This window comes from Alosa alosa, chromosome 21 (assembly GCF_017589495.1).
Source record: "Alosa alosa isolate M-15738 ecotype Scorff River chromosome 21, AALO_Geno_1.1, whole genome shotgun sequence".
NCBI lineage: Eukaryota > Metazoa > Chordata > Actinopteri > Clupeiformes > Clupeidae > Alosa > Alosa alosa.
The window spans coordinates 20,649,851-20,676,189 of NC_063209.1; the positions used below are offsets into that span (position 1 = coordinate 20,649,851).

Genomic DNA, 26,339 nt, shown 5'->3' on the forward strand with positions numbered 1-26,339 from the left:
CTTTGATTTGGACGTCCAAAGACAAGCCCAAGCAAGTGCGAAAGCAGTGGCTATTTTTAGACCCCCCCTTCGCAAACTCCTTTTGTGTAATACCATATTCTTACGCCATTAAGGAGGCCATCTTCTTTTGTCGAGGAGGGAGAACACCACAGAGGCGTTCAAAATAGTGTGTGGACGATGACAGGCGTCGCTACGTGTGGGGAGATCTGCTGAGGGGAGCAGGAGGGAATTCAATACCCCTCGACGTTCCCTTTTTATCGCCTGTCTTGTCAATAGGGGGCTTACTGAGACCACCTCAAGGCAAAGGGCTTTAGTTTTTAAATCAATGATTGTTTTTGTTTGTTTGTTTCTCTTTTTCTCTCTCTCTCTCTCTCCCCTCTCCCTCTCTCTCTCTCTTTGTCTCTCCCTGTCAGCAGTCGTCAACTCAGTATTATTTGACATTGGTTTTAAGTCAAAAATGTTGTGGCTCATTTCTGTGTGTGTGTGTGTGTGTGTGTGTGTGTGTGTGTGTGTGAAAGAGAGAGAGGAAGAGAAAGCGTGAGGGAGGGAAAGAGAGAGAGAGGAAGGGAGGGTGAGGGAGGGAAAGAGAGAGAGGAAGGGAGGGTGAGACAGACAGTGAGAGTTTTGTTTTTGGAGAGCGTGTTGAGTCAGTGATATTTGATATTGTGACATGTTGCCAGACACAATATTTGACCATCTGAAATATGGTTTTCCCAAATGCATGACTTTCTCAGTCCGCCATGACCTTTGTGTGAAAGACTTTAGCTTTTTTCGTTTCCTGGCTGTTTTTCATTTCCGAACCACTGCACTCCACAACCGGCTCCCCATCCTATGAACACGCCAGTTCCAGTTTTAGGTGCCAGCGCAAATGACACCCTGCCCATTCCTCAGCCATGTAAGCTGTGACAGTGTTAAAAATTCATATTCAATGTATATTTATGAGGGCAGATTTGCATCTGTTGTATGGCTGTGGATATTATGACTCTCCTCATAAAGGATGGCCTTACCTGCCGTTGTTGGTAATTCACTCCACTGGAGATTGCTGTAGCTCGGAGTAATGTTCTGTCACAATGTGCCTCTCCTGTTGTTTTCTCTCCCTCTTTCCACTCTCTCTCTCTCTCTCTCTCTCTCTCTCTCTCTTTGAGCTCAAATGCGCTCCCTCCTAATGAAATTTAGTCAGGAGACCTTTGTGGTGTGTTGCAGCACAAGCCTCAGTAAACAAGGTCATTGGGAATAAAGGTGCACATCACGCCCAGGGGTCCAGAGCCAAGCCTCACATGAACCGTGAGCGAGGAGGAGGGAGAGAGAGAATGAGAGAGAGAGAGAGAGAGAGTAGGAGAGAGAAGGAGAGAGAGTGTGGGGGCATTATAGTGGTGGTGCTCCCATTAGTTTTGAAACCAGTCTGGGGATATGCAAATCCAAACAGAGACTCTCTCTCTCTCTCTTTTACCTCTCTCTCACACACACACACACACACACACAAACACACACACCCACGCACACACACGCACACACACGCACACACACGCACAGTGAGCATTTGATTCTCACTGACCCGAACCTCCACCCCACCCCTGTGCTGCAATATGCTTAAGAGAAAAACAGTGTGGCAGCCCGAGCACGGGTCAGGCAGGAGAGGACCAGACGGTCAGCAGAGCAGACAGAGAGAGGGGTGGATAGAGAGAGAGAGAGAGAGAGAGAGAGAGAGAGCATGCATGGTGCAGAGTAAAAAGGTACCATTAAGCCCATTAAGATCGTATAGACCTGGACTGGCCCACATCTTCCTGACTGCTGGACCATACCCAGATCCTTTCTCTGAAAACTGATACCTCTCAGCCAGTAAGCAGGAGGCCAGGAAGGGAGAGGAGAGGAGAGAGAATGAGGAGAAGAGAAGGGGGAGAGAGAGAGGAGGAGAGAGAGGAGAGAGAGAGGGAGAGAGGGAGAGGAGAGAGGGGAGAGAGGAGGGAGAGAGAGGAGGAGAGAGAGAGGGAGAGAGAGAGAGAGAGGAGGAAGGAGAGAGAGAGGAGAGGGAGAGAGAGGAAGGAGAGAGAGGGAGAGGAGAGAGAGGGAGAGGGAGAGGAGAGAATGAGGAGAAGAGAGGGGAGAGGAGAGAGAATGAGGAGAGGAGAGGGGAAGAGGAGGAGAGAGAATGAGGAGAAGAGAGGGGAGAGGAGAGAGAATGAGAGAGAGGAGGAGGAGAGAGAGGGAGGAGATAGGGAATGGAGAGAGGAGGGAAGAGGTGAAGAGAGAAAGAGGAGGAGGCTGAGATCGTGACCAGCCGAGAGAGGAGGCAGGCGGGGACGTGTGCTTCTGCCTCTGCCCCTCCTGCTACCTCCGCTAGCAGCAGCTGCTGCTGTTTCTACGGCTACGGAGAGAGAGTGAGAGGCTGGCTGGGTGCTAGGCATGTTTTTGTAGTGGGAGGGGAGAGGCAGGGTCTCTCTCTCTCTCTGCCTGTGTCTATCTGACTTGCTCTTTGTTGTCGTAGCTAATCATTCGGTTGTTTTTAGCTGTTTCACATTTCACATGTATTTTCTTAAAAGCATTTTGGTTTCCGTTGTACAAAATGTGGTTGTGATTGGCTTGTTTCTGTATTTGTTCCGTATTTTGGGGATAGTGGGGAGTCCTGTTGCCTCTTGAACACCACCACAGGTGATATGGACCTGTGAGAGCACCATGAGACTCGCTCCATCAGCTGTCTTTCTAGCAGCTACCAATCTCCGTGATGATGATGATGATGATGATGATGATGATGATGATGATGACGCCGTCATCGGCACCTATAAATAGGCTGTTATTTTTACCCCTGCCATCTTGGCCTGATTTCCACATTTCCCCAGCGCTTCCTGTGCAACTGTGATTATTGAGTGGTGGATGAGGATGGAGCCTGGAGCCAGAATGGCGGGTGAATGGGCTCTGGCGCCTGGTGCTACTGCCGCTGCTGCTGCTGCTTGACGAGTGCTTGTGAAGGGGCGAACTTGGACAGTGCCCATCTCCCTCCGGTCCCGCAGTTCCTTGGGTCCACTAACGGGCCTGTTACGTAATAGGGACCTGGTGCGCGAGTAAGCAGCCGAGAGAGAGAGAAAGAGCGAGCAGCTGAGAGAGAGAGAGAGAAAGAGTGAGCAGCTGAGAGAAAGAGAGAGAGAGAGAGCAACTGAGAGAGAGAGAGAGAAAGAGTGAATAGCTGAGAGAAAGAGAGAGAGAGAGAGAGCAGCCGAGAGAGAGAAAGAGAGAGAGAGACAGAGAGGAGAAAGGAGAGCATGTTTTCAAGTCCTCCGAACTTTCGCCTCACCAGGAGAGGGCCTCTGGGGGAGCGGGATATTTCATGTGAGAGGATTTCAAATTAACTTGCGTCCTTAATTATTGATGATATGCAGTCTTGAAGAAGAATTCGCGCCATAGTAAAGTTCAATGAAAACCTATTAAATTTTAGATTCAGGAACCTCATATTTAATTTTACATTTTTATTTATTTATTTATTTGTGTGTGTGTGTCTGTGTGTCTGTCTGTGTCTGTGTCTGTGTCAACTCAATCGTGTGTGTGTGAGGAGAAATGGGCGTCCCAGGAAGCATGCTTGTTTTGCCCACAAGCAATTAGCTCCAGCCCCACCCCTCAGCGTGTGTGTGTGTATGTGTGTGTGTGTGTGTGTGTGTGTATGTGTGTGTGTGTGTGTGTGTGTGTGTGTGTGTGTGTGTGTATGTACTGAGTAGATGGACTCATGATGCTTATTCAAGCCATTTCTTTATCAATCCTTGATGGTGAGTACTGAGCCATTTGTGTCAGAGATGAGAGCAGGTTGCTTGCAGTGGGAGGGTCTCTTTGTATGTAGTGGTCCAGCCATAGCATGGTTCTCAGGGAGGAAAAAAGGCCATATAACAAAACATTTAATATATAACGTTATGTCATTTTTAAACAGGCATACCAGAGGCCCAATCCCGAGGACCCCACTGCTTTATGTGTCCAGTCCTGTTGGATATTCTCCTCTGTTTCACTCGACTCTTTAGACGAAGACCTTTTTTAACTTAAAGCTTTAGTTTAGTTAAGCTTTGGCTTTGTATATGTATAGCTAAATGTTTCTGTGTGTATGTGTCTATAACTAGGGTATTGTGTGTGTGTGTGTGTGTGTGTGTGTGTGTGAACAGTGTGGGAGCATGTGTGTGTGGATGTGGATGTGTGCTTGTGTATGTATAACCAAATGTTTCTGTGTGTATGTCTATGACTAGGATGTGTGTGTGTGTGTGTGTGTGTGTGTGTGTGTGTGTGTGTGTGTGTGTGTGGAGCAGTGTGGGCATGTGTGTATGGATGTGTGCTTATGTGTATATATGAAATATTTCTGTGTAACTAGGATATGTGTATTAATAGTGTGTGTGTTTGTGGGTGTGTGTGTGCACGTGCGTGTGTGTATAACACTGTTTGTGTGTATGCCTAGCATTGTGTGTGTATGTGTGTGTGTGTGTGTGTGTGTGTGTGTATGGCTGTGTATGGCTATGTGTGTATTCCATGCTTTTGTGAGCATGTGTGTGTCCTAGCGTGTGTGTGTGAGTACATTGTGCATGCATGTGTCTCCTGTGTCCTTGAGAATGCCTGGCTGTCCTCCCCTCACAGGATCACCACCACGGCAGCCTGTGCGTGGATCTGCGCCGATACCTCTGGTGAAGCAGAGCTTCTTTACAAATAGAGAGAGCTGTGAGTAGCCAGCAGACCGCCCTCACCCTCCCCCACACTCCCCCACTCCACTCCCCAGTCTGGAGTGGACAGGTATCTCAATAGCCTCCCTGTGTCCTCTTCTCTCCTCCTCCTCCTCCTCTTCCTCTTCTCTCCTCCTCTACCTCCACTCTCTTTCTTCACTTCTCATCGCTCTGTCTCTCTCTCTATCTCTTTTCTCCACCTCTCCTCTCACTTTTCTCTCTGTCCTCTCTCTACTTTTCTTCCTCTCCTCCTCCTCCTCCTCTTCCTCTCCTCCTCCTTGGGCCTCACTCTTGTTCCTCCCCACTGTCACAATCTCAACCTCTCTCTTGCCACTCACACTCCTCTGTTCTCTCACTACTTATTCTCTTCAATCTCTTTTACTTTTCTTTCATTATTTTACCCTTCCTAGTCCTGTTACCATTGTAATATAGCCTCTTTCCTTACCTCTTCCTCCATCCCTCTCCTCTTCTCTCATCTGCCTATATACTCTTATAATCCTATCTCATCCTACTCTTCTCTTCCTCACTTCTCTCCTCTTCACCTGTCTAACTCTTCCTCTTCCTCACTTCCTCTCCTTTCCTCTCATCTACTCTTCCTCTTCTCCACAGCCTCCTCCTATTTCCTCTCATCACCTGCTCTTCTCTTCTCACTTCTCTCTCCTCTTCTAATCTACTCTTCTCTTTCTCCTTCTCTCTACTCTTCTCTCCATCCTGCTCTTCTATAACCTCCAGCTTCTCTCATCCTACTCTTCTCTTCTCCTCTTCTCCCTCATCCTCTTCTCTTCTCCAAAAACTTCTCTCATCCACCTCTTCCTCTTCTCCTCCTTCCTCTCATCTACTCTTCTCTTCTCTATCTTCTCTCTCATCCTCTTCTCTTCCTCCCTTCTCTCCTCTTCCTCATAATCTGCTCTTCTTCCTCCTCCTCTTCTCATCTATCACTTCTCTTCTCACTCTTCTCTCATCTGCTCTTTCCTCTTACTCCTTCTCCTCCTGTCTGCCTCTTCTCTTCCACTTCTATATCTTCCTCTCATCTACTCTTCTCTTATATCTTCTCATCTACTCTTCCTCTTCTCCACTTCTCCTCATCTACTCTTTCCCTCTTCTCCCGCTATCTCCTCTTCTCTCATCTACTCTTCTCTTCCCCACTTCTCTCCTCTTCTCTCATCTACTCTTCCTCTTCCTCCTCTTCTCTCATCCTTCTCTTCCCCACTTCTCTCCTCTTCTCTCATCTACTCTTCTCTTCCTCCACAAGCCTCACCTCATCTACTCTTCTCTTTCCCCACATACCTCTCTTTCCTTCTCTCATCGCTATTTCTCTTCCCACACTTCTCTCCACCTCTTCTCTCATCCTCTTCTCTTCTCACCTTCCTCATATCTTCTCATCTGCTCTTCTCTTTCCCATTTCTCCTCTTCTCTCATCTATACTCTTCTCCACTTCTCTCATCTACTCTCATCACCTCTTCTCTTCTCCTTCTCCTCTCTCTCCCTCTTCTCTCTACTCTTCTCTTCTCCTCTTCTCTCATCTACTCTTCTCTTCTCCACTTCTCTCCTCTTCTCTCATCTACTCTTCTCTTCCCCACTTCTCTCCTCTTCTCTCATCTACTCTTCTCTTCTCCTCTTCTCTCATCTACTCTTCTCTTCCCCACTTCTCTCCTCTTCTCTCATCTACTCTTCTCTTCCCCACTTCTCTCCTCTTCTCTCATCTACTCTTCTCTTCCCCACTTCTCTCCTCTTCTCTCCATCTCCTTCTCTTCCCCACCTTCCATCACTCTTCTCTCATCTATTCCTGTCACTTCCTCACATACTCTGCCTCTCATCTACTCTTCTTCTCTCCTCTTCTCTCATCTACTCTTCTCTTCTCCTCTTCTCTCATCTACTCTTCTCTTCTCCACTTCTCTCCTCTTCTCTCATCTTCTTCTTCTTCTCTTCTCTCATCTTCTCATCTACTCTTCTCTTCTCCTCTTCTCTCCTCTTCTCTCATCTACTCTTCTCTTCTCCTCTTCTCTCATCTACTCTTCTCTTCTCCACTATCTTCACTTTTTTTGCACGAATAAGAAGTACATGATCTGCTCTTCAATCTGTTCAAATGGCATATGGCTACCTAATACATTTCTTAGCTAAATGTACATTTTTAGTTTGCAGTTTGTATAGAAAAGTAGAGTGAAACCAAGGCAGAGTGCAGTATCTGCCCTTACTGCATTGATTTCACTTGCCATTACTGCATTCTGCCTTGGTTTACTTGCCCTTACTCTAATTGGATATGATTAATTAAGGCATGAAATAAACAAAGCTATCACTTAATCAAGGTTCTCCAGGACTGACAGTCCTGATGACTGGCGTTACTGTCTGTTAGCTCGAAGCCCAGACAATTTCCCTGAATTGATAACCATGTGAAAGTGTGTCAAACAACAAGAATGTGGAAGTGTCTGTGTTTGTGTGTGTGTGTTGTGTGTGTGTGTGTGTGGGTGTGTGTGTGTGTGATACGTGCACAGGGACAGACTGGGACTAAAAAAGGCCCTAGACTTTCTTCTAAAAAGGCACACTACCATTCACACTCACACACACATTAGGTGTCAATCATGATACAGTCTCACAATATTAAATGCCAGTGAAAGTATCATATTCAAAATAGTCAGTCAGATTTTACAAAAAGTAATTAACATATACTTTGACAAATATAAGCAGCAGTGTGCAAAGGTGTCAAAGGTTAGGTTTTGGTGTGCAGAAATGCAATATTGCTTGACATGAAAGTCTACATATATATGTAGAATATAAAATAATAATACATTTATAATAATATAAAAATTGAGTGATTATGATCACTTGCTACACTTACTGCAAAATGTTATTGTATGGCCATGTAAGTATAAGCAGTAATGCAAAGGCAAAGCACAGTATAGCCTATAAAACTACCAAATTTTGCCTACATGTCAAAAAACTAAATGTTTAATATTCACCTCACTTTGATCGATCTAATTATACCCCTTGTTGTTAAATATAATTTGATGCTTATACTCGGTGTAAGAAAAACACAGAAAGCTGTTTTTCTCAGTTTGGCGATTTTGCAGATACTGCTCTTTGGCTTTGTAGTACTCTTCTTTCCTCTTCTCTCATCTACTCTTCTCTTCTTTACATTATATAGACAACCCTGGTCTCTCACATAGTCCTGTACAAATTATATGGTCCTTTCTGCGGTGTCATACAGTATATGGAATGAAATATTGCTTCTGTTTTATTTTTTCAATTCAAACGTTGTGTGGCTCTCAACCATCAGTGATCACATTTCAAGCAGTCACTTATGGTGCAGATAAATTAGGCAATTACCCGCCTCCCAAAAGGCCCCAAATCGACCATCTCTATTAAGATGAATAGCATTTCTCTTTTTTTAATTTCACATGATTTTCCACCATCATTGTAAGTAATTGTGTGTAGTGCAAAAAAAAAGAAAGAAGGAGAGGGAAGGGGGGGGAGAGGGGAGGGGAGATTCTTCTAATAAAAAATGAAAGTTGGTGGAGCGAAATGAGAGGTCCTCTCCATGTTTTATCTGCGTCCCCGGAGTCATGGATTAGAGGCTGTGATGTGCGGTGGAGGCGGGGCTTCAGAGTCATGGATTAGAGGCTGTGATGTCGGGCGGAGGCGGGGCTTCAGAGTCATGGATTAGAGGCTGTGATGTCGGGCGGAGGCGGGGCATCAGCTGTGCCGTTTGATCACACTGTTGCCAGGAGCGCTAAAAGAACAGCACCGGTCAAGATGGGCCTACTGCCCCCCACCCCTCGCTCTCTCTCTCTCTCTCTCTCGATCTCTCTCTCCATCAATCCCGTCTCTCTCACTCACTCACTTACTCCCCTGCCATTGTGCTCATTGGGCCTCTCTCTCTCTCTCTCGCTCTATCTCTCTCTCTCTCTCTCTCTCGCTCTATCTCTCTCTCTCTCTCTCGCTCTATCTCTCTCTCTCTCTCGCTCTATCTCTATCTATTTATCTGTCTCTCACTTTCTTTCTATCTCTTGCTCTCGCTCTCTCTTCCCTTCACTCCTCTCTCTCTACCACTTCTTAAACTCTCTCTCTCTCTCTCTCTTGATGTCTCCCTCCTTCTATTTCTCTTTTACTCTTGCTGCCTCTTTTTCAGTCATTTTCCTTTCATCTTTCTGTCTTCTCTGCATTCTCTCTCTCTGTCATTCTCAGTCTTTCTCTTTCCATCTCTCTTGCTCTCTCTCTCTCTCTCTCTCTCTCTCTCTCTCTCTGTCAGTCCTTCCCTATGTGTCTGTCCTTATAGTATTCTTGCATTTTCTGTCAGCCTCTCTGTCTTTCTCTCTCTATCTTATTCCTTTCATCATTCTCATCCTCCTCTGCCTCTCTCTCTCTTCCTCTATCTGTCACTCTCTCCCTCTGTGCCTTTCTCTGCCAATCTTTTCTTCTTAGTTGTTGCTCTTATTCTCTACCTCTTGCTTCTTTAGCCTGCTCCTTCGCAGTTCTCATCTGTTTCATACAATCATTCAATCTCTTTTACATTCTTCTTTCTTTTGCCTGATTTCTTGTTCTATCCTTTCATTCACTCCACTGAGTCTTTCCATTCTCTTGTTCTCATGCTCTGTGTTCCATTCTCCTGTAGTTGAGTCTGCCCTGGCTGTCTCTCTTCCTTCTTTAAAGAGCAACCTTACTTTTTTATTCTGCTGTCTAATTCCTCACTGATATCTCTCTCTCAAACACACTCTCCATGGGTGTACACACACACACATAGAGAGAGAGAGAGAAACACGTCTGCACACACACACACAAACAAACACAAAAAAAAACATTCACTTACACACACACACACACACACACACACACACACACACACACACACACACACACACACACACACACATACACACATTCATCTGCCCTACTACTATCACACATACACCCATAGTCTTTCGGCACTGCCAAAACACACACACAAATACACCCACACACACACACACACACATGCACTCATACAAATACATGAACAAGTGTGCATGTGAATACACAGCACACATACATACACACGCACATACTGTATCCAAGCTCTGCTCCACATTGCACAACCATGTGCACGTCTGGCGTTTCTGAAAAATCTCAGGGCTTGATTGCAATGCCCCAACACTCAGCACCACTCGCTGGCAGCCATCACTGTTCTCGTTTAATGAGCCTGCAGCTTCCCTCTCCTCTCCTCTCCTCTTATCTTTTCTCCTCTCCTCTCCTCTCATCTTTTCTCCTCTCCTCTTCTCCTCTCCTCTCCTCTCATCTTTTCTCCTCTTCTCTCCTCTCTTCTCTTCTCTTCTCCTCTCCTCTCTTCTTGTCTCCTCTCATCTCTTCTCCTCTCATCTCATCTCATCTCTTCTTCTCACCTCTCTTCTCCTCACCTCTCATCTCATCGATTCTCCTCTTCTCTCTTCTTCTCTTCTCCTCTCTTCTCCTCGTCTCTCATCTCTTCACTCATCTCTTCTCCTCTCCTCGCCTCTCCTTTAATCTCTTCTCATATCTTCTCATCTCTTCTCCTCTCCTCTCTTCTCCTAACCTCTCCTTGCTCTCCTCTCCCCTCTGCTCCTCTCCTTGTGTCTCCTCTCCTCTTTTCTCCTCTCCTGGCCTCGCCTCTCCCTCTTGATGAACTTGATACTTTTTTAATTGATACATTTTTAATTGACATGATTCCGAAGCACCACAAGATTCCAGGGATAATAAGAGCGTAATCTCCCCTTTTCACTCAGCCAAGGCTCTGATGCTGTGGGAGTTGCTGTCGGGATTCTTCATGTTTTTCTGTCTTTTTCCCCCCTTCTCCATTTTCTTGTTTCTCTCTCTCTCTCTCGCGCGCGCTTTTTTTCCTTGAAGATTTAATCGGTGGCTGCACCCAAGCGCTGAGCGGAAGCCACCTTCAAAGTGTGGCACACAGAAGCCATGTTGACATAAATCAGTCACATGACTTTTCTCTGGCAAAGGCAGTGGCTCAGTGATAATAGGAGTTAATGGAACAAGAGTAAAGGCGTGTGCGCACACACGCAGAGAAACAAAACACACACACACACACACACTCGCATACATAAAAACATACATACATACATACATATAACATACACACATACACACAAACACACACATACACACAAACATACACACATACATACATACATACAACATACACACGTACACGTACATGTACACACACACACACACACACACACACACACACACACACACACACACACACACACACACACACAGGAAGGAGACTGCTTCATAAGCCCAGCCCTGCCTATCTATCTGTCTTGTTCCACTCCAAGTCCCTGAGACAGCAGTCCAGACAGACTGTATGCCTGTGTGGGGACGAGGACTCCTCAGTGTGCCTGCTTGAGCATGTGTGTTACAGCCACAGACCTAATAACTTCCCACAAACATCATACAAATGTGTACGTTTATGTGTACGCAAATGTACATCTGTGTTTTGTGGAATACGTTAGGCTACATTATTGTAGGTTTGAAGATTGAAGATTTAAGCCATTCTTGAGAAATGACTCCCAAGAATTGACCATATACCGGTAATGCTACTACTTACTTTTTCACATTCGGTATTGCTGGAAAAGCTCAAAAGGTTTTTTCTCAAACTTTTATGCTTAGATCTCTTAGATAGATAGATAGATAGATAGATAGATAGATAGATAGATACTTTATCTATCTATCCAATGTTGGTTAGGCTGAACTTCCTTAAGGCCTGCTGGTAGTAGACTATCTAGTCTTGCTAAAGCCAGTCCCATTGTTGATCAGTTCTTCAATACCATACTGGTGACGACACAATCATGGCACATTACAGTTATTCCATTCCAGCTAAGCTGTAGAATGCAGTGACGGTGATAACAATTTTTATGTTTGAAAATTGACAATAACAATAGGTGGCATCTGGCCTTTTCTGCTTGGCCTTAACTATATGATGTTTTTTTATGTTTGTTTTTTTGCAGATTTGTATTACCATTGTGGGAAGTTTTTACATTTGTAGGTGTAACATGCATGTGTTTTTTTCTTTCATTTGCACACGTGTGTGCGCATGTGCACACACCCCACGCGCCTGTGTGTGCGCGTGTGTGTGGTCTCCATGCCTTGGAAATTCCTCTCCGTGGTTTCCTTTGGAATACCTTTAATTAAACATTACCAGTGAGGACCCTGCAGGGGTTAAGTTATCCATACACTCCACCTCCGGCACCCCCCATCCCTCCATCCCCCCCACCACTACTACCTAGCAGAGGGGGGGCTCCTTCTGTCCGCTGCTGACGCTACCTGGATGGCTTAGCCAGGCAGAGATAACTATCTTAAACGTGTGGAAAAGCGGCAGGCTTGGCCCGTTAATTATTCATCGCACTAAATAGGTCACTGGCTCTCATTACGAGGCTCCAGCAGACTAGCTGGTGCAGACTGAGAGGGAATCGCTGCGGTCGCGCTGCTCCTCCGAGCGCCACGCACGCTCGCTCCCGAGTCAAACACACACACACAAACACACACACACACACACACACACACACACACACACACACACACACACACATACACACACACACACACATACACACACACATACTGTACACACACCCCTCTCTGTTCCCATCCTTCCGGCAACTCGCTCTGCTACAGAATGTTTGCCTGTGTTGTTGCGTTGGCGGGGGTTGGGTGGGGGAAGAGGGAGAAATCTCCCATTACTTTTTAATTCCTGTGTTTCGCTCATCAATATTGATAGTCCGGCTTTTGACATTTAAGACGTTATGTCATCCCGTGCTTGGGTTGTGTGAAGCGCTAGATAGATATGAGATATCTCCACGAAACCAGATAGATATGAGATATCTCCACGAAACCAGATAGATATGAGATATCTCCACGAAACCAGATAGATATGAGATATCTCCACAGGAAACCAGATAGATATGAGATATCTCCACGAAACCAGATAGATATAGAGATATCCCCACGAAACCAGATAGATATGAGATATCCCCACGAAACCAGATAGATGAGATATCTCCACGAAACCAGATAGATATGAGATATCTCCGCAGGAAACCAGATAGATATATAGAGATGTCCTCCACGAAACCAGATAGATATGAGATATCTCCACCAAATGAATAGATAGAGGTATCTCCACGAGGAAACCAGATAGATATGAGATATCTCCACGAAACCAGATAGATATGAGATATCCCACGGAAACAGATGGTCATGAGATATCTCCACGAAACCAGATAGATATGAGATAATATCTCACGAAACCAGATAGATATGAGATATCCCATATTAGATAGATATGAGATATCTCACGAAACCAGATAGATATGAGATATCTCCACCGAAACCAGATAGATATGAGATATCTCCACGAAACCAGATAGATATGAGATATCTCCACGAAACCAGATAGATATGAGATATCTCCACGAAACCAGATAGATATGAGATATCTCCACGAAACCAGATAGATATGAGATATCTCCACCGAAACCAGATAGATATGAGATATCTCACGAAACCAGATAGATATAGAGATATCTCCACGAAACCAGATAGATATGAGATATCTCACGAAACCAGATAGATATGAGATATCTCACGAAACCAGATAGATATGAGATATCTCACGAAACCAGATAGATATGAGATATCTCCACGAAACCAGATAGATATGAGATATCTCACGAAACCAGATAGATATGAGATATCTCCACCGAAACCAGATAGATATGAGATATCTCACGAAACCAGATAGATATGAGATATCTCACGAAACCAGATAGATATAGAGATATCTCCACGAAACCAGATAGATATGAGATATCTCCACGAAACCAGATAGATATGAGATATCTCACGAAACCAGATAGATATAGAGATATCTCCACGAAACCAGATAGATATGAGATATCTCCACGAAACCAGATAGATATGAGATATCTCCACGAAACCAGATAGATATGAGATATCTCCACGAAACCAGATAGATATGAGATATCTCCACGAAACCAGATAGATATGAGATATCTCCACGAAACCAGATAGATATGAGATATCTCACGAAACCAGATAGATATAGAGATATCTCCACGAAACCAGATAGATATGAGATATCTCCACCGAAACCAGATAGATATGAGATATCTCACGAAACCAGATAGATATAGAGATATCTCCACGAAACCAGATAGATATGAGATATCTCCACCGAAACCAGATAGATATGAGATATCTCCACCGAAACCAGATAGATATGAGATATCTCCACGAAACCAGATAGATATGAGATATCTCCACCGAAACCAGATAGATATGAGATATCTCCACCGAAACCAGATAGATATGAGATATCTCACGAAACCAGATAGATATGAGATATCTCACGAAACCAGATAGATATGAGATATCTCACGAAACCAGATAGATATGAGATATCTCACGAAACCAGATAGATATGAGATATCTCACGAAACCAGATAGATATGAGATATCTCACGAAACCAGATAGATATGAGATATCTCACGAAACCAGATAGATATGAGATATCTCCACGAAACCAGATAGATATAGAGATATCTCCACGAAACCAGATAGATATGAGATATCTCACGAAACCAGATAGATATGAGATATCTCACGAAACCAGATAGATATGAGATATCTCCACGAAACCAGATAGATATGAGATATCTCACGAAACCAGATAGATATGAGATATCTCACGAAACCAGATAGATATGAGATATCTCACGAAACCAGATAGATATAGAGATATCTCCACGAAACCAGATAGATATAGAGATATCTCCACGAAACCAGATAGATATGAGATATCTCACGAAACCAGATAGATATGAGATATCTCCACGAAACCAGATAGATATGAGATATCTCACGAAACCAGATAGATATGAGATATCTCCACGAAACCAGATAGATATGAGATATCTCACGAAACCAGATAGATATGAGATATCTCACGAAACCAGATAGATATGAGATATCTCACGAAACCAGATAGATATGAGATATCTCCACGAAACCAGATAGATGAGATATCTCCACGAAACCAGATAGATATGAGATATCTCCACGAAACCAGATAGATATGGGTCTCCATTGTTTTTTTAAGTGTTAGCTGTGTTAGCTCTCACTAATTTAGCCCCCTCTCTCTGCACAGGCTCCTACCCTCGACTGTCACTGAGCTTCAAGCTGAAGAGGAACATCGGCTACTTCATCCTGCAGACGTACATGCCCTCCATCCTGATCACCATCCTCTCCTGGGTCTCCTTCTGGATCAACTACGACGCCTCGGCTGCCAGAGTCGCCTTAGGTGGGCTCATACCCACTGGAAATTATTCCAGTGTTGAATATGTAACTACGCCTAGTTTTTTTTTAGCAAGAGTATACTTTTACACTTTGTAAAAAGAGTATTTTCCAAGTTTCATTTGGAATAATTTATTTCATTTCATGCATTGGTCTTGAGCATATAAGCACTACTTGCCTTCGCTGTCTTGTGTTGGAATATGTGCTGAAATTCTGAGCTCTCTCAGTTAGACCGAATCTGTACATTGTTGTCTGCAGATATTCATTGTCATGCACATCTAGCCAGATATACATGACGATATTTAAATTCAAATATGTACATTCAGACGTTCCCTGCTGCAAGACCAGTTTGGTGGTGTTTATTTGTCGTCAGTGCAGTGCAGTGCAGCAGCTAGCAGCTCTGAAGTGAGGACTCAGAAGCAGAACAGGTGGTTGTGTGGTTAGCTTAGTGACCTGTCATATCCCGGCAAGCTGCCAGCGCTGGAGCGGAGTCTGCCAGATCCACGCCGCACGCGGGCCAAACCCGGCCCATATGCAGCTGCCTTCTGGGATCCACTCTGACATCACTCTTGAGAGGGGATGTCTCATCAAGGCCCTTAAGTACCCGGGACATGTCGAGATCGGAGTGGGCAGGCTGCTCCCTAATTGGGCCGTCTGCCTGTCACTCACATAATCAATGCAAAGTGCTGCCGCTGCTGCGTGGCTCACTCATGCCCCTCCCAGGCTCCCGGTGCCGCCAGGCAGACTAGCTGGGGTTTCCTCCTAATGGCGCTCGCTGTCTGTGGCTCTCGCTGTGACAAACCATGGGACCAGGCTGACAAACACTGCCTCCTCCAATCTGGTTTGGGCGAGCGGGGGAGACGTGGCTGATCCGTGGTGATGTATCGCTGCTGGTTTCCATGACAAACGTAACCCCCAAACGTAACCCCCATGCCAGGGGCTGATTTGTTCCCTCGTGCTTAATGGGTCCCTGGCTCTTACCGTGAGGGGCCCACGCATCTTCTCTGACTCTAATTCACCTGAAAGGAAGATAAAGTGGGTGACTAATGATGGTGCTGGAGATTGAGCCGTGTGTCTTTATCACTCTGTGACTCTCTCTCTGCAACCCTTCCATCTCTATCTCCATTTTCCTCCTCTTTGTTTACCATGCTTAGTGTCTCCCCTTTTCCCTTGGCACCTTGTAGTGTCTTGCATCTGTCTCTGTGTTTCACTGTTGATCATGGGTGTTCGTGCTCCTTTCGTTTTGCCTGATCCGTTTACCCCTCCTTTTACCAAGTGCATCTCATTTTCTGTTCATCCTTCGCTCTCTTCTCTCACCCTCCCTTTCATACTCTAAATAGTTCTCTTTCTCTTTTCTTTTCTCTTTCTCTTCTCTTCTCTCCTCTTCTCTTCTCTTCTCTTCTCTTCTCTTTCTCTTTCCTCTTCTCTTCTCTTCTCTTTCTCTCTTCTCTTCTCTTCTCTTCTCTTTCTCTTTCCTCTTCTCTTCTCTCTTCTCTTCTCTTCTCTTCTCTTCTCTTCTCTTCTCTTTCTCTCTCTCTCTGCCTCCTGCTCTCTCTGTGAGGCCATCTGCTTGAGTGAGTGTTTCATAGCATCCACTGCTCCGTCTCTCTGCACGGGGTGAGCTTCGCTCTAAAGATCCACACCAGCCCTTGCAGAGCCCATCACAGACCAGTCTTGGCCCAGCTGTGGGCCAGTTATGGCGGGCCAACCGTATAGGATAGTGGAGTGCAACAGAGCCAGCGACTAATGGCATTGAAGGCCATTGAACGCCAAAGACCCAAGTGTGCCTGACTGGGGTGATTTATTATACGTGTGAATTTGACCAAATACAGATTGTGCATGCAGATGACTAGGAAAAACAAACGCAACGGGGGGAAAAAAAATAATATAATGCAAAAGGCAGGTGAATTCTGCTGTGACTAATACTGCATGGTTGGAGATCACCACGGTTACAGCAACAATGATGACGACAAGAAAATGGATAGAACAAGGAAGCTAGATATTAAAGCATGTGATCATAATTCAAGATTTATCCTAATATTTGTGGTAGTGTACATCCCAGATGAGACGTTTGTGTGTAGCAATGCACACTGGTCCTCCCGCCAGGGCAGGAGTGCAAACAGAGAGAAATGCTGTTAAGCGGATTAATGTCCAGTGGTCTATAAGGGCCTTAATATGTTTATAATAAAGCATGGAAATGGTCATATTCACTTGAACAAATTGCATTTATTTAAGACTGTTTAAATGCGCACAAAGGCTCTCTCTATTCTGCACAATTCCTGTATTAGATATCAGGGAACAGCCTCTGTTTAAACTGGATGGCCTCCAGTTTGATGGTTTGCGGCAGGATTTAGGCCGGTCTGTTCTAGAATTTGAGCGATGTAGGCTGTGATGTGAAGATGATGTTATTCATGGTGGGTGGTGTTGTTGGTTTCCAGGTATCACCACGGTGCTCACCATGACTACCATCAACACACATTTGAGGGAGACCCTTCCCAAGATCCCCTATGTGAAGGCCATTGACATGTACCTGATGGGCTGCTTTGTCTTCGTATTCTTGGCCCTGCTGGAGTACGCCTTCGTCAACTACATCTTCTTCGGACGGGGGCCGCAAAGGCAGAAGAAGGCAGCGGAAAAAGCTGCCTTGGCCAACAATGAGAAGATGAGGCCTGACCCCAACAAGGTACTGCCTCGCACACACACACACACACACACACACACACACACACACACACACACACATACACACACACACACACACACACACACACACACACACACACACACACACACATACACACACACACACACACACACACACACACACACACACACACACACACACACACACACACATACACACACACACACACACACACACACACACACACACACACACACACACACACACACACACACACATACACACACAAAACAAACATGCCCACACTAAGATGTACTCTAATTCATTCAAATTGCCATTAACAGTAACAGTTTCGCTTCCAGGTTGCTGACTTGGTGGCAGCTCCACAGCACTGGATGCTCTCCTGGCTCTGTTCTCTTTTTAATGTTATTTCCGCAGTAGGCTACCACTCTGGTTCTGTAAGACAACCACTGTGGAATGGAAATGTATTCTGACACAGTACTTATTTTGCCCTGTGAATGGTGGTGGAAAGTCGGAAAGTGGTGACCATTCATTTACTGAGATGTACGGTACACTGGGCTTGTTCCCACTGTCTCTTTCCAAGGGCAAGCTTTCACAGAGCGAACCTCCCCCCAAAAAAAGAAAAGAAAAAAAGAGAAAAAAGAAAAAAAAAACACAACATGGCTGGCAGCGTTTAAACCGCCTCCCGTCATAATCTTATTTAGTTTTATAAGTTAGATGTGCCAAATCCTTTTTCTCTCTTCTCTCTCTTCCTCTCTCTCTCTCTCTCTCTCTCTCTCTCTGTATCTCTGAGTGTTGCAAGCTCCCGTTTTCGAAGTAACCCTGATGATTTTGTGTGCTTGCAGTGGTTGATGGGAAATGTAGTTCAGAGAGACGATGCTCTGTATGCCCGAATGAAACAGAGGGAAATTGACGCATATGACTCGATGTGGGATCCGATCTTTGCAGAGGACGCGGCATTAGGACTAGGCGAGCAAAGAAATAAGGTACTTATCACTTGGCTGGAAGTAACAAAAAAATTAAAAAAAACAATAGAAAAGAAGGACTGTGTGATGGATCTGCATCAATACCCAGTCCAAAGCAAATAAAAACAAAAGAGCTCAACGCTATTTTTTGGTTTTCTTTCCCAACCCCTCTCCTCTTTTTTTCCTTTTTTGGAATGAATGGATTTCCTGGCTACCATCATTGTTTTTTCACCATTCTGTTTCTCCCTTGCTTTGATCACGGTTTGCACCTGACTCTAGTCTCCCTCCGACCCCTTTTCTGCCAGCTTAGTCTTAAAAGCCTAGAGCCTCTAGATGACTTCTTTTTTTTTTTTGTCTTGGTTATCTTACTCGATGACGACCACATAGCCTTGACGTGAACACGTGCTATTTTCTTTCTTATTGTCTTTTTTTCTCCCCCCAACAGTAATTGAGCAAGTGTTATGTAGCTAGCGTACAAAACAGAAATTAGCCTTGATGCTTGGATGATGTACAGTAGTTGTCCTAGGCTAGTCAAGCCAAGCGTTTCAGGCCAAAGCCATAGCGAGTGACTCAGCAGACTGCATGATGTTGTGAAGGTTTGTGGTTGTTTCTAGCATCACTGGCAACAGATTAGAGGCCTCTTCCTCCTCCACGGTCCTCTTCCTCCCTCCTGTTCTTCACCTTGAACCTCTCCTTTCCTCCATCTATGCTTAGCTGCTCGTCACTGTCGACCTCTCCAGTTTTTTACCGCTCCTCATGATTTCTTTATTTCCTTTTGATTTGCCTTTATTTACCTGGCTATTTACATGCAGAAAGAATTTTAACCAAGACCATGGTTGAAATTCGGAAATGAGTTATGACTTTTTTCCATTGAATTGTTTGATTTTGCTGGGTTTGCAAAGTGTATTGTATTTATTAATGATGCAACTGACAATGTTTAACTGTAAAGTGTGTAAAGTATATTGAGGTTAATTTATTCTTCTTAAAGGAGAATTCCGGTGTGATATTGACCTAAAGTGTGTTGAAACATGATAGCGAGTGTGAACGTATGTCTCATAGCTCACCTCGACTTGTCCCCTGCACTCAGAAATCTGCTGCTAGTTAGCCAATGCTACCAACAGTGTTTCGTTGTGGTGCCTCGGGCATCGGCCTAGCCATGCAAATAAATCACTGTTTTACACCATTTACGAGGCTCAAAGTACCTCCATACCTTATTGGTGGACTTCCGAGGGCCTTGACATTTAAAACGAGACATGGAGAATTTTGAAAAAGCACTGGTAGTTTATTTGCAAGACGATTTATACAGACTGTACCTTAAGGAATTTTACCGTTCGACGCCATCTTGAATTTAGTCACGATAAGTTGAGCAACGAGTACGAATGAACAGGTATTATAAGGGATCAGATTCCAAAAATAATTCAGTGGAAAAGCATGGATTCAGTTGCTTCCAGTAGCAGCAACTGGAATCCATGCATTTCCACAGAATAATTTTTGGAATCTGACACCTTATCATACCTGTTCGTTCATACTCGTCGCTCGACTTATCGTGACTAAATTCTTTTACATCTTTTTATTTTCAATCGATCACAGAAGAGTTCATTTACAAATGTACATTAAAAATTTCAATGGATCTCATGAACAGTTTTTATAAGCAAGTGCTCTACATCCACATCACACCCTCATCCTCTCCACACACACACACACACACACATACGCATCCTTATTGAGTCATCTCTGCACGCACGCTCACACGCACACACACACACACATGTGCATCCTTATTGAGTCATCTCTGCACACACGCTTACACGCACACACACACACACACACACACACACACACGGCCCCCACCCACACTCATACACCTATGCCACTCTCACTAATACACAAGAAGGGGAAATAATATTAATAAAAAAGGACAACAGCAATTAAAAAAGGAAAAGGAGAAAAAAAATAATAATAAAAAAAAAAAAAAAAAGTACTTAGATAACCAGTGCGTTGACAAATCACAGTAACGAACTAGTTCTAATTTATATTACATTACCGACACATCATAGACAAAATTAAGCCATCTAGCCCCCCCAAGCGTGCCCACTCCAACAGCCAGAGGTCTCGGTCGCTGCGTGTCCAGCTCCTACCTGGGCTCCTCCCTGCGGAGTGAGGGTTGGCAACCGCACACCGGCAGCTATACCCATTCAGGCACACAAAAAAAAAAACTTCACCCCATTATAATCACACTGGAGTGTGTGGAATAGATATTTCTCATATGACCTGCTTTTCCAGGTGGGAAAGTAGTGGATTCCAAAGGTCATGAAATAGGTCACCCTTATTGTGACTTTCAAGTGTTATCTTTTCTAGGGGAAGAAATTGAGAGATCTGTTCTATAAACATATTGAATGTTGGTGCAAGCTTGTTTTTCCACCAGAGAAGAATACATTTCTTTGCAAAGTGTGTGATGGAAATCAACAATCTGCATTTCATTTGGTCCAAATGGCGGCTGCTTATGTCATTGAGTAAATAGACGCATGGGGACATCTCAAATTCTAGTTCCAAAACAGCTTTTGAATGAATCATTTTCCAGAAATTGTTCAATTTGTCGCAGTGCCAGAACATGTGAAAAAATGTACCTTCTTTGATTTTGCATCTTGGGCAGTTTGGTGAGTTTTCTTTAGAGATTTTATACATTTTCATAGGAGTAAGGTAGAGTTTATGAATGAATTTGAAATTTGTTTCTTTAATCTTGTTGCTAGTAAATGGGAAGAAAATTCTATCACATATATTTTGCCAATTATTATCTTCAAATTTCATGGATAAGTCCGTTTCCCAGGTCTTTAGAATTGCTGGGAAAACTGTTTGCCATTTCTGATTTAAAATGTTGTACAGTTTGCTAATTTGGCCTCTAAGACCCCGTTTACACAAGCATGTGTTTTTTTATAAACGAAGACATTTCCCTACGTTTGAACCTTTCATTTAGACATAAGCGGAGAATTTAGCCCAGAAAGCGGTTATCCAAAAACTCCGCCAAAGTGATTTTTTTTGGAAAACTTCGTTTATGCGTTTGGTTGTAAACTGTGGTAAACGGAGTTTTGGGCAGCCAACGTCACAGTATGTGACAGAAGTACACCAAATGTGCGAGCAATGTTTACATTTACATGTTCTCACGTGCGACTTTTCAGGGTTCTGATTGGTTAATGTGAGCTTGAGCTTATCGTTAGAGTCTAACGGTTAGACTGTAGGGCTTTGACTCCGAACTTCGTTATTCGAATATAATTCGATTATTTTTAAAATTAAAGATATTCGAACAAATTTTAGGGATCTCTTAATATTCGAACCTCTAGCCTATGGAGATAATTTCTATAAATGTATTTGGTTGTAAACGTTATTTTCGATTCAGATTCAGAGTTTTTTTTTCACGCCTGGTGAAGTAAAATCACAAGCTCATTAGCAAGGCTATTATTGGTCATCTGGGCTCCTGTAGGTGATGTTAGCATCTGGCTGGTTCACGCTTAGTGAGCTCACACATAGACATAATAGACACTTTTATTTTAAACTTTAAAATCAGAGGAAGGTTATCACCTCAGTTATCAATCAAAGCAAACAGGGAAAAGAAATGGCAACACAATCATGAAAAACACTCAAATAAATAAATGTGCAGATAAGTCTGAATTAAAAGCAGCACTGGTTGAAGCCTGGAAATATTGTAAACAAAGTAACGTTAGCTTAATTTGCTAGTGTATCATAGTCTGGTTAGACTGTTCAGTTTCCCTATGTGTGTTTAAGTTTCAAATGAATACTTTTTCTCCTTGGGACAGGCCCGTTTGAGTCTTGGAAAATACTTTTCCATTTGCATCGGGATTGAGATGATTAGAACAGTGCAATGCAACAGTTTTAAACAAATTCGTGCAGCCTGCTAATGATGCTAACCGGATTTAATAGCAATTTAGCCAGTCATCTTGCACGATTAATGTTTGGATTACATGTTGTGCATGCTGAGGAGGGATGCGCCTGTTGAGAGGGAGAGAGAGAGAGTGTACGGGGTAAGGAGAGTCTGTGTTGAGGTAGGCCTACTTCTATCGCCTACTCTGGTAGAGTTTGACATACTACAATGCAAGATATATTTAGCCTAGGCCTATTTATTTATGGACAACGTAAGGCAGGAGGTGTGTGTTGCTTTTAATTATGAATGTTCTATCGAACATATTTTTATTGATATCGATTACATGTCTATTGCGATACATATCGCTATCGTTTTATCGCCCAGCCCTATCTCAATAACAATTTTAACAATTTTAACCTCGTGCACATAGTCTATTGACATTGACTGATACACTGCCCTCTGGTGGACAGAACATACAGAACTTAAGTTTGATACCAATATCGGTCTTACTGGAGACATTTAATGGTTAAAATATTATTAATACATATTCGAATATATTCAAATTTTAATATTAATAAACAAACGAACTTCGAATATGATTTTTGGGCCAAAGTCAAAGCCCTATTAGACTGCCACTGTGGTTTGGCGTGCTCATGACAGCATGTATGTACACGGGTTCGTGTAAACACACAAAAAAACGGTCTTGTGTAAATGCAGTTTTATTTGCAAACGTAGATGGCCAGATATTCGTTTAGAAAAATACCCTGCTTCGTGTAAACGTAGTCTAATAGTAGATGGTGTTATTAGGTTCTCTTCCAATTCAGTCAGTTCGAAATTTAACTTGTTTTCTTTAATAAGCGATTTTATAGTGCTCTGGATTTGCATGTATTTGAGAAAATCTGAGTTAGGCTAATTAAATTCTGAACTTAGTTCTTGAAATGTTTTGAATTTCCAGTTTTTATGAAACATGTCTTTGAGTTGATTTATCCCCAATTGTCTCCATCTATCAGTTAAATGCAAGCATTTTCTTAAATCAGGATTTTGATGGATAGGTGAGTATACAGAAATGAATTTAGCAGTGCCAAACTTTCTTAAACAGCCTCGCCAAACAGATAATGTGTTTACAACAGTAAAATATTGCCCTATGTTTTTTATCTTTTTAAAATGTTTGATAAATATGAGAGAGTGTAAAGGTATTGGGTCAACATATCCTGCTTCTATTTGTACCCAATGAGAGTCTGGTCTTCCCAATGACCATGATAGTATGTTTCTTAGTTGGGCTGACCAGTAATAGTGTTGGAAATTGGGGAGACCTAGACCACCCATGGGTTCAGGTTTCATCAGGGTCAGTAGTTTAATTCTTGGTTTCTTATTGGACCATATACATTTTGAAATGTGACTGTTCAGTTTTTTAAAGAATGTTATAGACAAGTAGCAAGGTACATTTTGAAAGAGAAAATTCAGTCTAGGAAGGATATCCATCCTGATGACATTTATCCTCCCTAAAAGAGATAAAGGTAGTTTGGCCCATCTACATAGATCGCTGTTAATGTCATTAGTAAGGGGAATGTAATTCTTTTTAAATAAATCAACTAGTTGTGGTGTGAAGTGTACTCCTAGATATTTGAAACCTTCTGGTGACCATTTAAAAGGGTATAATTTCTGCATTTCTTCTGTTGGGTTCATATGTAAGAGACATGCATTGGATTTATTGTAATTTATCTTATATCCAGAGAATTTTCCAAATTGTTCAATTGTGCTAAGTGTGGTAAGGAATTTTCTGGTTGCTCAATATATAAGACTATATCATCAGCATATAAAGATAATTTATGATCGTCTTTGCCAATGTGTACTCCTTTTAAGTTGATATTATCTCGTACAGATGTTGCTAATGTCTCAATCACTATTGCAAACAATGAGCTTGACAGTGGACACCCTTGTCTCGTACCTCTCATCAAGTTGAACGGAACAGATGTCAAACCATTAGTTATAACTGCTGCTTTTGGAGCTTGGTAGATTGCCTTGATCCATTCAATAAAGTCATCTCCCATATTTAATTTATGCAATACACTAAAGAGGAAGTTCCACCCAACTCTGTCGAAGGCCTTCTCTGCATCCAAAGATAGAAGCAGAGAAGGCCTTTGATTCACCTTTAAGTAATTAGTAATGTTCAGCAACCTTCTAATGTTGTCCGTGGAGTATCTTCCCTTAATAAATCCTGCTTGATCTGGATTGATAACTTTGAGCATGATATTTTCGAGTCGTGACTAAATTCAAGATGGCGTCAGACGGTAAAATTCCTTAAGGTACTGTCTGTATAAATCGTCTTGTAAATAATCTACCAGTGCTTTTTAAAAGTTCTCCATGTCTCGTTTTAAATGTCAATGCCCTCGGAAGTCTACCAATGAAGTATGGAGCTACTTTGAGCCTCATAAATGGTGTAAAACAGTGATTTATTTGCATGGCTAGGCCGATGCCCGAGGCACCACAACGAAACACTGCTGGTAGCATTGGCTAACTAGCGGCAGATTTCTGAGTGCAGGGGACAAGCTGAGGTGAGCTATGAGACATACGTTCACACTCGGTATCATGTTTCAAGACACTTTAGGTCAAAATCACACCGGAATTATCCTTTAACTCCTTAGGGTCTTGCACTTTAGTTATCTTAACACTATTATACTTTTATGTATACTTTATATACACTGTGTTTCTAACATGTAATCACATTCCAGATAGTCTGATTCTATGAACGACAGACTCCTACTCTGCCGATATTTCCTGAACAGTCAATTTAAAAATTGAGTATAAAATGCTGTCACACTTGTATAAAGTACAAAGCCAAAGAAACACTTTCAGACAGACACCCATCAGTCCACAGGCGATGACTAAATTTGCCACAAAAGACCCATCTAGCACAACACCCACAGTGCCCTCTGCCTCTGTTTCTCTCTCTCTCTCTCTTGTTCTCTCTCTCTCTCTCTCTTGTTCTCTCATTGTATCTCTTTCTATCCATCTCTCCTTGTCATTCTTTCTCTCCTCCTTTGCCTCTTTATTTTTGGCTCTCTCTTTCTCCATTTCCACCTCTCTCTCTCTCTCTCTGGCCCTCCAGATGAACCCGGACGACAACATCCTGCTCGGCACCCTGGAGATGAAGAACGAGATGGTGTCGTCCGACCTGTCGCGCGCGCTGGGCGGCGGCGGAGGAGGCGGCGTTGACCCCCGCAGCACCATGCTGGCGTACGACAGCTCCACCCTGCAGTACCGCCGCGCCGCGCTGGCCCGCCAGAACTACGGGCACAGCGCGCTGGAGCGCCATGCCACCAAGAAGAGCCGTCTGCGCCGACGGGCCTCCCAGCTCAAGGTCAACATCCCCGACCTGTCCGACGTCAACTCCATCGACAAGTGGTCTCGGATGATCTTCCCCACTGTCTTCTCCTTCTTCAACGTAGTCTACTGGCTTTACTACGTCCACTAAGAGGAGTAGGAGGAGTTGTGCGGTTTGGGGCTGAACTGAGAAATTGTGTGTGTGTGTATGTATGTATGTGTGTGTGTGTGTGTGTGTGTGTGTGTGTGTGTGTGTGTGTGTGTGTGGGTGTGTGTGTGTGTGTGTGTGTGTGTGTGGGTGTGTGTGGTGTGTGTGTGTGTGTGTGTGTGTGTGTGTGTGTGGGTGTGTGTGTGTGTGTGTGTGTGTGTGTGTGTGGCCGGGGGACGCAACAAAAGGAAAAACGAAAAAGAACAGTGCACTGACGTTTTCTTTTTCTTTTTCCAGTTTTTTGTTTTTGTTTTTGTTTTTTTTTGCTTATTGTTT

General features: G+C 43.5%; 1 protein-coding gene across 1 annotated transcript in view; it reads left to right on the plus strand.

Annotated features, from left to right (window-relative positions):
- The window catches only part of gabrb2a (gamma-aminobutyric acid type A receptor subunit beta2a), a 38,956-nt gene extending 12,617 nt beyond the window's left edge, over positions 1-26,339 (plus strand). Inside the window, 7 exon segments of the mRNA XM_048232196.1 lie at positions 4,603-4,622; positions 4,625-4,649; positions 4,742-4,755; positions 14,861-15,031; positions 17,463-17,707; positions 18,535-18,675; positions 25,641-26,339. Of these exon segments, the coding sequence (XP_048088153.1) occupies positions 4,603-4,622; positions 4,625-4,649; positions 4,742-4,755; positions 14,861-15,031; positions 17,463-17,707; positions 18,535-18,675; positions 25,641-26,006 (982 nt within the window). The 3' untranslated portion in view covers positions 26,007-26,339.